Source organism: Lissotriton vulgaris, chromosome 7 (assembly GCF_964263255.1).
Source record: "Lissotriton vulgaris chromosome 7, aLisVul1.2, whole genome shotgun sequence".
Classification (NCBI taxonomy): Eukaryota; Metazoa; Chordata; class Amphibia; order Caudata; family Salamandridae; genus Lissotriton; species Lissotriton vulgaris.
This window is the reverse complement of record NC_141695.1, coordinates 87,320,593-87,335,674: the sequence shown is the minus strand read 5'-3', so window position 1 is coordinate 87,335,674 and position 15,082 is coordinate 87,320,593. Positions and strand designations below refer to the sequence as shown.

The 15,082-nt window shown below is 43.9% G+C and overlaps 1 protein-coding gene across 1 annotated transcript in view; it reads left to right on the top strand.

Moving 5' to 3' along the window:
* The window catches only part of LOC147700856 (uncharacterized), a 102,917-nt gene that overhangs the window by 15,728 nt on the left and 72,107 nt on the right, over nt 1-15,082 (top strand). The window contains exon 2 of the mRNA XM_086929757.1: nt 774-900. Within this exon, the coding sequence (XP_086785883.1) occupies nt 774-900 (127 nt within the window). The remainder of the gene's footprint in view (nt 1-773; nt 901-15,082) is intronic.

Below are 15,082 nucleotides of genomic sequence, written 5' to 3'. Positions count from 1 at the left end.
ACTTCCAATGCAGCTGGAAACCATAGTCTGGAGTTTGTTTCCTTACTTAGCAACAAAAGCTACACCTGCGCCTTATCTATAGCAGCAAATGCCTTGTACTCTGAGACCCCGAATTAATCATGTTGTATGCAGGTATGGATTTATATATTAACAAACGTCGGTTTAGTTACCTTTAGCAAGAAGGGATGGGAAACACTCTGAATGGAGTCTTGTTCTTTGACGTCACCTGGTTTCGGTTGTAAGGTGGGCTGGTGAGTCTTTGTAGATTGATTGACAAACCGGCCACTGCAATTCTTTTAAGCATAACCTGGCTCGCTTTCATAGACCCAATTCATTCCTCATGCCTACGTGGAATTGTAAAATCGCCTTTCTAACAAGGTCAATTAACTTGGACTGGAGTGGGATAAAGGTAAATCTCAATATCAACCCCCCCAATAGGAGCAGAGTGACGTCTCAGAATGTTGTGGGCCAGGGAGGAGGAGGGTTCCTAAGGCTGGCCAGGTTGCTACCACTGAAAAAAAAAAAATCCTCAAAATCTTGTGACTGAAAAGCAGAGGCCTCAAACTCTGCTGAGCAGACAGGTTGCTACTGAAGCTGGCGAAAGAAGTTAATTTGCTAAAAATTATAAACTCTTGTGTCAGTGTCATATCTCACTGTCACAACACTGAATATATTCCCCGGAAACTTCCCTGATTATTGCAATGATTTTATATTCATCCGCTATTTGTAAGCAAATAAAGTGATCCATAATATGACTTTACATTTCGTTCCAGGCACCGGTTACTTTCCGTGATGTTGCTGCTTATTTTTCTGAAGAGGACTGGACGGTTTTACGCAATTGGCAGAAAGAGCTGTACAAAAACGCCATGAGGGAAATTCACCAGGCTATGATCTCACTGGGTACAGTCACACTGCCTACCTCTTTTATTTATTTACACTTTAAAATCTCCTGTATTCTTTTAGAGATTTTGTTTATATGTATATAGCGACTACTTCAAACTAAACCTCCTCTAAGCAAATGCATACGGTATGGTGTGAATCAAGTATCCCAGAAAGTTGCTGGAAGCAGAAAACCAGGGGCCAAGGTCTTTCAAGGCAGGGTGAGCAACAATAGGCACCTAGGTAAAAGAGTCAGGTAGCATGGTGCCTGACGGTTGTAAAGGGCCTAAATTTCGTTGATTGTAAAGGTTTATGTGATCAGGAACCTTTTCCGTGTGGGCGGGTACTCCTTTGATATGAGGTGGTACCAATCTATCACGGACAGAATTTTGCCTGATGTAAATATTGGATCATTAATAATGTGTCAAAAAATAATACCCCATTACAGTTAATAATGGAAATGGTGCATAGCCAGTAGTTTGGCTGTCTACAAGAGGCATAAATAGCAGGAATTGATTGGTACTTCATTTATAGATCTCTCTATTATTGAAAGGTATGTCACCGTTGCTAGGATTCCAACTTATGCAGTACAAGAATGTTTCAGTGTTAAGCGCTTATCTCGCTGTGCCAGGATTGTAATCATTGCTATTTAAGTAGCTGTCTTTTAGACCCAGCATGTGCAAGTTCATCTGCTTGAACAAGGAGCCTGTGGAGGTTTCATTGGCTTGATTTGGTGGTTTCCTAGAGCTTGTGACCTACAACGATTCTGATGACTCTCCTGTTGGTGTGCTACCTGCTGTTTGGTCATCAATATTGCACATTTTGCTTATTTCATCTGATAGATTTCAAGACATTTAAAACAGTGGGGCGGTTTAGAGCTGTAAAGAAGGAAAGGATGCATTGGCGGAGCTCTAGGTTGTGGTGGCGCTGCTATTACTGCGTCTGTAGGGATGGATATGGTCATACTGGTGTGCATTTTGTGACTGCGGCTTCTGCATATTGGAATTCGGATCAATTAATTGAACATGAGGGATACCGCCAAAGCTGTTAGTTTTCTTAACGGTTAAGGCATAATACCTCTGTCATGGCCAATTGAGCTTGAGGAAACACTTGTCATCCAGCCTTTTAAGTTTTTCAGGCCAAGGATTTCCCATTGATCTACAGGCATTGTTGCATTAATGAATACTAGTTGGCTATGCCAAGTTAGTTACCAGAGCTACCAAAAGGCGTAGATATGATGTAAACTGTAGCTCTAAAATAATTCTTTCAACTAGGCACTGTATATGGAGATCAACAGTGTTTAATTCCGCAAGGTGGGCTTCGGGAAACTGAGCAGACACTGATGGCGAGGCAAGAGCTCGCTGAATATTGCCATCCCGAGTTCTTCAGCTTAACATATTCCACTTCCAAGAACATCCTCAATTTGCCAGCTAATTCCATCTCTAGCATTGTGCACTGGAGTGTTCATTCTCAACCTGTGCCAAAAAGACAAAATATTCCTTTTCAGGTGCAATTCTTGTTGAACATGCACTCATCGCCTGATTAGTCCTATGATCTTCAGTTCCAGTTTTGCAGTCAGATTAAGCGTGTTCGTTCCACAAAGTTTTAGTTCTCGCAACCTAGGAGTTTCTTGTCAGTTGTCAGAAGCATGTGCAGTAACGTTTGTACTCCTGTCATGAGCAAGTGCACTAGACTCCTCTTGTCTCCTGAAAACACTGCCAAATATACTCTTAAAGGTTCTCCTAGTGGAAGGCAGCAGTGATCCAGAACAAAAGTTGCTGTACCTTTTGAGGTGCCCCAATCATCACCTTAACTAGCTTAGCTTCACCAGCGAGCACTGATTGACCTGTTGGCTCTTTTTTAGCAGTGGTGCCATATCCTATTTAGGTTGCCAAATCTCGTGGGAGTACCGAACTCTACTTACTCATTCTTGCGATATCTCTCGTGAGTTCTTGCATTTGTATTTGGTGGCCTGTTTGCCAAATGCTGCAGGAAAGTGCATCTTTGTGTTGATCCTGTGCCTATTGTGGGACTGTGTATCGTTGATTGTACTAGCCACGTTATCTTTGTCAATGCACACGTATCATTACAGAAGCTAGGTTATAACACATAACAAGTACACCATATAACAAGGCTTGCAGCTGCAGGCGCTCTCTCGTCATATGCCACCTTGAGATTTTCTGCAGTGTCTCTGAGCACTGTGCTTCTTGGACGATCAAGGACCTCAAACCATGTTGGTTCTGCTTTCCATGGTCAAGGATTCACTGACCCTAAGTAGAACACCTTAGTTTAGGGGTAGTTAGTTGCTAAATTTGTAAAGGCGATTACTTGATAACTGTTAATACAAGCTAGATGGTTCCAAAGGTTTCCTTGTTCAGCATGACTGGGTTTGCACATAGAAACTGTAGGCATCCTGGAAACGGCGCTGTTGCTCTTGGACTGGAACACTGTTGATACTGCGTGAGGTTCTGCCTCTATATTCGTGCATCCATGGATCTTTTTTTTAGTTGTTTAAGGAAAGATATCTCTGTACTAAAATGTATCCAGGTTGGATGAAATGGAACAAGAGTTTGAAGGAAAGGGATATAGAAAAAGTGAGTGAAGAATGAACATAACAAAAACAAGAGAAAAGAAAACTGGATATTAATGAAAGAAACTGACCAATGTCAGGATTTGTGTGATTATATTAAAGTGAAGGCACCTGTGGGATGACAGGAATGGTTGAAGTTCACTAAAGCCATGAGGGTAACAAAAACTTTGAAATGTCCAATAAAGACATGTGATAGGCAAATTTGGAATAAAACTCAGATAGAGATTTTATTTCTTCTGGCAAGGAATGTGCACTATAACAGGCAAAGGGTGGCACAGGAGAGAAAGGATAGGGAAGTTGTTGATCCTTATGATAAGGGGGATGCGACAATTGGGAGGAGAAAGAGTAAAAGAGTACGGAGATCTCCGAGGTATTTCAGTGATTATCTTAAACATTCACATGTTCGTAAGAAGAAAATGAAGGTCTTATAATTTTTTTCTTTCTTTGACACCACATACCTGTGAGGTATGTTAGAGTATTTTATTTTGTAAATTTATATCCTGCAGTTTTCTTTCTGTTGATAGTATTTTATTGAATATTGGCTTTAATACTTCTTTGTATTCTTTCTTTTTGTGGTGACAAATGAATGTAATATTTTTATTCTAATAAGGGAGAAGTGTGGGGTTCTACCTTGATATTCATGTATTTATTGAGTTTTCTCGGTTAGGATGGAATATTGGTATATGGTTGGCAGCGGCTGGGGATGTTGTAGTGGCTTGGATGATGTTCCATCATAAAGCGTGCTGACACAAGATTTGTGGGGAAGTTTCCACACTACACACAGTGGCTGCACCTCACTTTGGGGGTTAGTCCAGCTCCCCCTCTTCAGGGAGGAACTCCTGGTGCCAGGCGTCTATCCCGACCTGGAGGAGAACAGCAAGGAAATGTTCTTCTCTGGCATAAAATTGTCTGAGCGGGTACAGCAGTTACTGCAGTTGTCCAAAACAAGCACGCATTATTGGCTCCATAGGGACTTTTCTTCTTAGAGATCGGGTCAATGAGTGGCCTCCCACTTTCAAGTTAAGACGCCCACCCAACTGTGCATCATTCTACATTAGAAGAAGAAGGGATCATCAAGCGGACACCGGACCTTGTGGCAGGAGACACATTGGTTACTGGGCACAACTAGTCACCCTCTGTTTCAGACAGCTGGATCTTTTTAGTTCTGTTCGTGGTTTTGGGCATATCTTGGGACCGAACGAGGATAACAGACATGGCTGAAACCACTGCCGGATCTCTGAGGATCAGGTCACTGGGCCTAGCCCCAAGACTCAGAGGCTGAGACAGAGTCTGTGCTAAGTCATCAAACCTCAGTGTTGAGCCATGTGTGCTGTGCTCTGGAAGAGGGCACCATTTACATGGCACACTGTCTCCATATGAACTGCACAAAATATTATAGAGACTTTTCTTTTGGGATGTTCTTCATTGTTTTACAAGGCAACAAGGTCAGTGGATACCGATCATTCAGTGCAGCGGAATATTACTAAAGCTGCCAAGAATATACACACATCGCATATTGAACATTGATCTCCACATCTCGTGGTACCGTGAGGAGACCATGACCACAGATCACCCACAAACAATAAATGAATACGTGAATTCAGTTCCATTCTAGCAAGAGCTCCAGCGGACCCCTCCAAAGGTGTCCAAATAAAAGGAACTCTGCTCCAATATACAGGACGGCACCTACCAGCTGTGACTCCTCCCACAGCCTTAAGAGGGGGCTGTGTCTAAAATTCTTTTAATTGCTTCTCTCACAGTGGGTTGAATACATCATCAAAGCAATGCTAAGGCCTCTCGAGAAAATCAGACGGCGTCAAACAGAAAAGTAGAGGGCAGGAAAGGACGGTATTGATGACAGTACAAGGAATTTTGGCCATGTGTAAAAGAATTATGAATTCCGATTTCCTACTTGCAAATATCTGCGAATTGCAATCAGGAAATCCGTATTCCTAATGTACGAACTGCTTTTATTTCCACATAGCAATTCCTAATAGGTTGCAAATTGACCTACCTCATTAATATTTTTGAGGTAGGTCATTTAGCGATTCCTAGTGGGCTCAAATTGCCATACCTCATGAATATTAATGAGGTAGGCAGCAGTTTGTGACCCATTGGGAATCGCAGCCATCACATGGATGGTGGCCTGCTGGGTTCAGCAGACCATCATGTCTGGGTTCGCTTTTTAATAAAGCAATCTTTTTTTCAGTTCAGCAGTACTGCCTGATTCTGCAAATCAGGCCGTTTGCGACCGGAACAGTGCTTTGTACATATGTCCCTTTGTCCCTACGATGACTAATATTGTAGGTTGTGGCTCCTAATGATTTCCAATAATACCAGTGAAGTTCCTTTTTTAGGTCTCACCTACCAGGCAGCTTTTAACTTTCAGTTTGTGAAAGACCTCTTGTGGAACTTACCATAACATTACAGTGGGCTTAGAGCCCGCCCATTGCTTACCATTGTTGGCTTTATTGTCACTCTGATTTGCTTGCTTATTATTTGATGGCTTCTTTGCCATCTCTTTGATTCGTTGACCGGAATCCTTCCACTGCTTACATTCAAGTAGTTATTTTTTTTATTTTTTTCAGCACTTCATTACAGTGGATGTGTTGTCTTGCTCTCGCCCTTGTGGGCAGCCTCCACCCCAAACACCCACCCTGTGCTGGTATAGTCTTGCTTCCCACCCTTTCCAGTTTGCCTGTAAAAGCACAGCAACAGGCATAGCTATGCCAGGCTATAACTGAAGGTTGCTTTTGTTTTATCTCTTGCTTGCCATATATTTCATGAAAGCTAACAGAGGCTTTTATGGTGCAGAGATAACAGCAGCTGCTGCGCTCACCCAGCTGGCATTTGAGGCAGAAGGTGTTCTTAGCATAACTAGGAAAGATATATTTTTTCTCACAATAGCCCACAAATCTTCTCCTAGGGTTACTGCATACAACCAATTGGATGGAACATGTTTCATTTTGGCTTGGTTGATTCGTACTAGAAGGCTTTCCGTATCTATTTAATCCTTGTTTTAACTCTCTTAATCAATTCTTGTACCTGTTTTTTTTACCAATTTTGTGTAATAGATTGTATATGACATTTATTATAAATTGTATTTTTGTACTGCTTTTATGGTATTTGTATACCGAAATAAAGCCTATCAATCAATCAATCATTTCTGAATCCTGCAGAAAGTAAGTAGAACGTTGACAAGCAGTTTCCTTTAAATTCAAGCATGCCTTATCTGTTTAAATTCTGTTCAGTTCAGAAAATGTTTGAAAAATAAACCATGCATATTATAAAGGTTGAAAATATTTTTTCAGTCTACAGTTTTAAAATACCATATGATATGTTTGCTTTACCTCCAGTATTGCAAAATGTGCCAACAGTTTGGCACATGCTTCATTCATGTGACCTACTTACAGTGCCAATGCTTCCTTTATATAGCCCGTGCTGAAGTCGTTTTTGCTGTTTTAAATTCAAATTAGTTTTATTAGTTTCAATAAAAGACACAGGCATTACAGTGCAAAGTGAGAGCTCCATATAGAAGTAGCATATGAGACAGACGAACACGTCTTCTCCACGGAGTGAGTGACAATCGTGATATATGGGCCAAAATGTGACATTGAAACACAAGAACTGCTCGCTTAGCCTGTTAAGTAAACACAACCACAAGAACCAAAACCAAAGAAACCCCTCCCCCCGATCTCCCCCCACCCCAACCAGTGTGCCGGATCTTCAGAATAATCGTCGAGTCTTGTACAGTTCTTTCAGCGTGTTCCCCCATCTGGCTGTGAGAGTCATTCTGGGCCTCTTAGGCTTAGTAAGCGGAGGTATCTAGGGCTCGTGATTTAGTTCAATTCTTTCGAGAGAAGGGACAAAAGTGGCAGCCCAAGTTTGTGCAACGTTGCTGCTGATTGCATGAGTTTGGCTTGAATGCGTTCCATTTCCAGCCTAAACCATATTTTGTGCAGCCATCCCGTGTGGGTAGGTCTAGTGTTCGTCCCCCAGAGAGATAGGATGTGTTGAGATGCAGCTTGCATGGCAATACCCATATGGTGCCCTCGTATAGATTTCAGGGGGAAGGTGAGTGTGTTTGGAAGACCTAGGAGAGTATAGGCCGGGAGCCTCTGGATTTCAGCATCAAATGTGCTATCTATGTCGTCTAACACCGCTTTCCAGTAATCCCTAACTTCTCGGCTATCCCAAAGTAGGTGAGTCATGGTACCTCTCTCCTCACAACCCCTCCAACAGAGTGCGCTGCGGGTCGGATTCCCCCTTTTAAGCCTAACTGGGGTAAGGTGCCAATAAGTGGCTAGTTTCACCGCCGCCTCCCTGCCTGCAGTGTTGCTTGTCGTATGGTTGGCCCTATAGTAAATTAAGCGCCACTCCCGGGTTGGCAGTATCCTCCCCAGCTCCGCCTCCCAGCATTTCTGTCCCGCTGCGTCACATGCCTTAAGTGGGGGCGTAAGCATCTTGTAGAGTTCCGTGATAAGACCTTTACCTGAATCATTCGTCACTAGCCATTTTTCGAAGTCCGTCATTCGTCTACCAACTAGCGGGGCACAGTCGGGGTGTGTGAGCCAGTGTCTGAGCTGGAAGTTTTGAAAGAGCTGGAGCGATACAATACCATACCCCTGGGACAGGTCTGAGAGGGGAAGGAAACCCTGCAGATCGAAAAGATGACCAGCCGATCTGCAGCTAGTTCCTCGCCACTGTAAAAAGGCGTGAGGATCAGTGCCCGGCGGGAACTCAGGGTTATCCCAGAGAGGGGTGAGCGGGGAGGGGAAGGTTGTAAGGCCTTTTTTAGCAGCAACTGTGTCCCAAACTCGCAAGATGGTGCGGGTGATGGGCGACATCTGGAGGTATCGCGGCCTATGTTGCCGGTGGAGAAACGGTATCTTCCAAAGGGAAGTCCGGGCCATAGTCCTGTCCTAAAATAACCATCTTTTTTCGGTTTCTGGTCTGTACCACTCCACTAAATAACGGAGCTGTTTTGCTTGAAAAATTTGCTGGAGGTTAGGGATTCCCAGACCCCCTTCATCCATCCCCCGGTACGCCAATTGTTTGAGTAAACGCGGACGTTTCCCCCCCAAATAAACTGTTGAAAGGCAACCTGTAGGTTCGCAATGGTACCGGCTGGAGGGATCACTGGAATAGTTTGAAAAATATATAAAATCTTGGGCAGGGCCAACATCTTAACCGCCGCGATTCGCCCTAACAGGGAGAGCGGTTGTTTGGACCAGCGTGTCAAGTCCTTGCGGATCTGGGACATGAGTTTTGCGTAATTGAAGGCGACTGTCGCCTCTGTGGATGGGGTAAGGGTGATGCCCAGGTTCGGAAGCTGTGATCGTGTAAATGTGTTTGTATTTATATAGCGCCTTCTACCCAGAGGTCTCGTAGCGCTGTATTCATACCGCTGTGGAACCCTTCCTGGCTTTCCTGTGAGATGTCCACTCCTGGGCACCCCCAAGGTGAAGCCAGGCATCCAAGCGCTGCTGGGGCCGTTGTGTAGATTAAGCAAGCTATTGCCCAGAGTCACAGAGTGGGACCCTTGAGGTGCCTGGAGGTGACCGGGCATTCCTGCCCAGTGGTAGGATCAGGGATTTCCCCCAGTTCATCCGGAAGCTGGACACCCCACCAAAGGACTCCACCTCTGCCAAGAACTCTGGTACCGAGCTCTCCGGTCGATCAAAGCAGCTATGATATCGTCGGCATATAGTCCGATCACATGTGGTTCTCCTCCAAAGGTGATGCCTTGTATATTCGGATTATCGCAGACGTTTTTGCTGTTTTAAAGCCCTGAAAACAAGAAGTGTCAACTCAAAAGGGGGAAAGGATGAATTGGCTTTGCCAGGAGTTATACTTGTGACCTGAGGTCATGCCAGATATCATCACTGGGGATTTGTCACTCATCGTCTTTGCTGGCTAACAGCGTGTATTAAAATGCAGACGTAATAATGGTTAGGCATGCTGGAATCCTCTAGCAATGTGCATTGGCCTGTAGATAAATTGTTTTTGCTTTTTGGGAGTGTTGGTGAAGATGAACTACAGTAGTAGTAGTAGTGCTGTTTAGGTCTCGCTTAGGCAGCATGCATGCGCTGTTCTAGGAGAGGGCCTTTTGCAATCAGTCTTGACTTTTCAAGCACTTGCACGCGTGCTTGTGGCGGCATCCACCTTGCGGGAGCGAGCAGCAGCGAGTGCGCTAATTGAAAACAGATGGCCCGCTCGCCGCTGCTCGCTCCTGTAAGGTGAGTGCCAGCACAAGCACCATTGCTAGCGGTTCAGATTGGCACACATTTTTTAAAATTTCTTTTCCATCTGCCTTGCATTTTGCATTGTCATTGTATCGCAGCTGGCGGCATATTTGTGCTTCTGATAATTTTCGCCATTAACTTTTGACCGGCATTTATTTATTTTGCCTCAGCACTGCTTTTATCATTATCATTGCATCGCAATTGCCACTGCACTGGTGCTTGTGAGAGCTTGTTTGGGATAACAACTGTTTTTGGCAAACTTTGGTATTTAGCGTTTCACGTCTGCATTTTAAAATTTCACATCAGCATTGCTTTTCTCCTCGGCATTGTATTGCATGTGTGTAAATAATGGAACATCCTCGCTCCTGAACCTACACAATAACATATTGTATGTTTAACCAAATTCTTTGTTGTCGTGACCAACAACATGCACAAAGCTGGTAAACTTTTCTTGTAGAATAACTTTTCAGAGATAAGTGACACCCCGTGTATGTGGTGAACTGGGCTTGCACGCAATCAGAACTCTTGATTTGTTAAAAATACACGTATTCTTGTAAATCAGCGCAGAACGGAGTGCAGTTTTAAAATGGAAAATTAACTTGCATTTGAGTTGCTGCATCAGAGTGTCGCACGGTACATTGGTCCGCCCCTGCTTGCTCAGCATAAATACAGCAGGGTGCACTGGGACCTGGGTGTGGTGTCAGAGGCAGTTGTGCTCGCGCTGCAGTGCGCAGTCTGCTGTATGAAACCCAATGTTCGGTCTCCCTCTTTATTACTATCTCATAGGCTAGAATTGATTCAGGGGCACACAGAGTGACTCACACCCCATGCAGCACGCTAGCCTCCGCTAACGCTGTGGACAGCACCTTGTTATTGAAAATATCACCAATGCAGCAGATTCACTGGCACAGGGGTAAGGATTCAAGTGTTCTGTTCTGACGCCTCAGCCTTCTCTATTTATTATCCTTTTCAAGAGCCCAAACTGTATTGTCCAGAGGGTCTAATCCTCAGTACCTTTACAGACATTCATATTATTAGGTCTCGCCTACGCAGCGCACATGCGCTGCATAGGAGGGGACCTCTTGTAAGCGATCAGCTTTTTTGGCCAAAAACGTGCATGCTTTGCATTGCTTTCTATTGCAATGCGTGCACGTTTGGCGATTCCCTTGCGGGAGCGAGCTTTGGCGACATCTGTTTGTAATTATCTTGCAAACAGATGGTCCCCCTGCTCGCTCCCGCAAAGGAAACGCTGTGCGAGTCTTGCTCGTTTAACTTTGAAACTAAGCGCAGCGCCGCTTCACGACACCGCGCTTGGTTTATTTATATATTTGTTAACTTTAGCACTGAGCGCAGCACTCGCTTCAAGGACAGCACGCTAAGTGTTGAAGTTAAGAAATATATAAAGAAACCGAGCGCGGTGTCCGTAAAGTGGCGCTGCGCTCAGTTTTAAATGTAAGCATTTGCAATGCAATCGGACCGATTACATTGCAAATGCTTCTTTTTTTACATCCAGCATGTCTCTTCGACAGTAAAAGGTTGCAAACACGAGTTACTCTTTGTCATTACTCTTGTTTAATACAATTTGGCGACTGAGGTAACGACTCACAAATGGCTTTCAGTCTTTGGCGCAGTCAGGGTACAGTGAACATCTAAGGCCTCTGGGCCCTGGTGCAATCGTACCTGCTGCAGCATTGATAGCGACGCCCCAGCCTTGGTAACAGCAGCCACTTCGAGGACCGAACTGCAAGGACCTGCGTTTATGCAGACACACTTGTGCTCGAGGGAATAATTTACCACGCAACAACTCATGCCTGTTCCCACCTTCAATGAGCAATAGGTCGTTTTAAATTTAGTGCTGAACGGGTGTAATTCTTTTCCTGCTGTCTGCAAAGCAATGAATTTTACTTGAGGAATAATTCTTTACCCCCTCGTCTCGTGCCTAGTTTGCACCGTATCTCAGCCATTCCCCCTCCCCCACGGGCATTGCCTTTCCCAACAGGCATTGCCCCCCCACCCCCACACCTCCTCCATGGCTCCTGTCAAACTTGTACCCCCTTCTCTAGCTCCCACCGTCTCTTCCTCCCTCCAGTTGTCTGCCTCTCTATGGTGAAATGTCCTTGAGCTTTCTTTGCACGTGCAGCTCTTTTTACTTGATTCCCTCTAATCTCTTACTTATGTGCTTTTTTGGCACACACTGCCTGGAGTCACAGAGAGCAAACTATCCTGTCCGAGTGATAAAAACGGCAAGCTGTGTAGCTGCAATAACTGTTGAATCTTTACACCTCTGTAGCAAAGACTAGAATGAAAGCAGACGCCTGCCTGGCCCTTCAGAGTTGTATTTCTCAATTCATAGACGTTTTATTGTATTTTCTATTTTTCTTTTTGTTGTACGAGGCCCATCACACCCCACACCATTGTTTTCCAACCAGTTTAATTTTCCTGACTTTAATCGCTGCTTGCAAGGTTAGGTACCATTTGAGCTTTCATTGCTGCTTGTATTTTGTGTTTGTTTTTCAATAGCACAGCACGTGGCTTTGTTTGCCCTTGAGAGACAGGCAGGTAGGCTGCTCTTAGCGTTCTTTCTGAAAGAGAAGCATGGCCTGCAGTGTTTGTTTTGGAGGTGGACATTTGATTGGTGACCAGTGTCTGGTGTAACTGCTGGTGATTAATTGTTTGGGCGCATTAGTGGTGTCTTTGTGTATTTTCTTACTGCTTAGGAAGCCAAACGAAGAGTGTGCTGAAAGTGAACTGTCTGCTGGGATTTGACTTTCAAACGCGTTGTGTCTGGAAGGAAAACAAGCATTGGCAAATAGGTCTCGCCTTTGAAACGTTATAAGTGTTTAACCATATAACAGTTGATGTTGTTGCACAAAGGATGTTGCACAAAGGATATTATGCTGCATAACTAAATACTTATAAGGTCCAAAAGTGCGACCTTTTGGCTATGCCAATGCTTGTTGTTGTTTTGTTATCTGCTTTGCGCATGATTATTTTTTCTTGTCATTATTTGCTTGGTGGATTTTTTTTTATCTCAGGAATTATCGGCCACATGCATCAAAGTCCGTTTTTGCGATTCCTTATTTGAGATTTTTAGAGAATCGCAAATAAGGAATTGCAAAACGGGATGCATGATTAAAATTGCTTAAAATTTGCGATTCGGTAAAAATCGCAATTTTTACAGAATCACAAATATTATGCGAATTCCAATTTGCGATTTCGCAATTCCCTTTGATTCCTATGGGCCAAAAGGCCCATAGGAATCAATGGGAATTTCGAATTCGCAAATTGGAATTCGCAAAATGTTAATGCATTCCATGGGTGCAGGGGGGGTGTCCAAAGGACCCCCCCCTGCACCCCTGAAATGTATTTTAAAATGGATGTTTCACACACACATGTCCGAAGGACATGTGTGTCTGTAACATGACCGTGTTTAAATTGCTAATTTGAGCATTTTAAACCTTTTTCGCAAACTACCACGAGGTTCACCCTCGTGGTAATTTGCCCCCCCTAATTGCGAATTCGCAATTTTAAAATCAATCATGCATTGCTTTTAACGAATCGCAAATTTGCGATTCCTTAGAAGCAATCGCATTTTTGGAAATCGCTAAAAATATCGATTTTTCCAAAAATGATTGATGCATACTAAAAAGGTATTTCGGAATCGCAAACAGCCGATTTTACAGAATCGCACCGTTTGCGATTCCTAAATACCTTAATGCATGTGGCCGTTTGTGTATTACGTCCGTTTTTCAGGTTGTGTCCCGTTTTTCACAGTTAGGTTGATCTGTCTTTTACACACTTAACATAGCATGCATTTCAGTGAAATTCTTCATCTTTATTTTTGCAAAATGTGTGTTTGTTTGTCAGCAGAATATTATCAGGGGGTCTGCGGATGCCACTGTGGAAATGTGAGTCTTTTCTGGATGGCCCTCAGTCCTGGCCCCACTGTGGACTTTCTCCTTGGATGCTTTTAGCTGGCTCACTCTGGATGTTGACTGTACTGCACTGAAAGCTCAGAGGCTAGCTGCAAGAGGAAGAGCAAGCAAAAGAACAGAAAAAAAGAAGAAACAAACATTGGCAAAGCCAATAGGTGTCGCTTTTGGGACATTATTAAGTATTTAGTTATGCAGCACAATAACAACATCAACTGTTGCATGGCTAAACACTTATAAGGTCCCAAAGACGAGACCTATTGGCTATGTCAATGCTTGTTTTCACATTATCAGTGACTCGTTTTAGGTCTGGGCTTTGCTAAAACATCTGTCAAACAGACACGTTTTCTGTAATATACTTACAATAGGATTTAGGTCCTCCTCTTCAAAACATTGGCTGTTTTTACCAGTCTTTTTCAGCCATTTGCTTGAGCCATTTCTTAGTCATGTTTTGGCTTTGCCCAGTGGTGTACTTCTCTCCCCCCACCCCCCAATGGTATTGGCTGTTTGGTTGTATCTTTCAGCTCTCAAATCGAAGGCTTACATTGAACTTCCCGATGGACTATTGTATCACTACAGACCTCATTGCTTGTTCCTCAGTGCTTGTTTCTCTTGTGTCTCCCTACTTGCTCCCTCCTACCCATACCTTGTGTACCACTGCTCGATCCTGCTCTCCTTCCCTCTTTCGCTTGCGTCATCCTCTTCTTTGCTCCACTAAAGTGTGCCCCTCTGCATTTCTTCTGCCTTCCCCTCCAGTGTGTCGCTCCTTGCCACACCCCTTTCTTCCTGTGTGTCTTGCTCCTTGCCTCCGCTTCTTTCGACTGGTCCTTTCCCAGCCTTCGCTTCTCCCACCCTGTCTGATCCTCTCTCCCAACACCCTCCCGCACTCTCCGTCCCTCCCTCATCCATGCATGCTCCTCCCTGCCCATAGGTACCCCGCCTGCACCCTACCTGAACTCCACCGCAACATGCACAGAGCTACTGATGAGGCTTCTGTTCCGCCAATGCTAGTTTCTCATAAAAAGCGATCTGTACTAAAGCCTATATTACCTTGATTGCAAGGTAATCTTTATCATAGTCCTGCTTCTCTTTTCATGTTATATAACGATAAAAGTACTTTCATGGAGGCTCCCTTGCCTTCTAGTTTCAGTTCTGGACAGTAATTAAGCCAAGGGAGCCTTCAGTCCTGACCACCTTTAATTCCTTAGCTGTTACTGCCTTTTATGTGCTAACCCTACATTTCCATGTGCTACCAATTTAAATCTAAATCTGATGGCTTTGCCAATCCTTGCTCTTTGTTTAATTTATATTGTGCCACTTGTAAATTATTGTCACTTTAGGGTGCTTTATCTGCACTGCAAAAATTATGAACAGTACCTAAAATTTAAATAGGCTTCTCGAAACTAAGCTTAGCAGTGAATCAATGATCTCCTTTC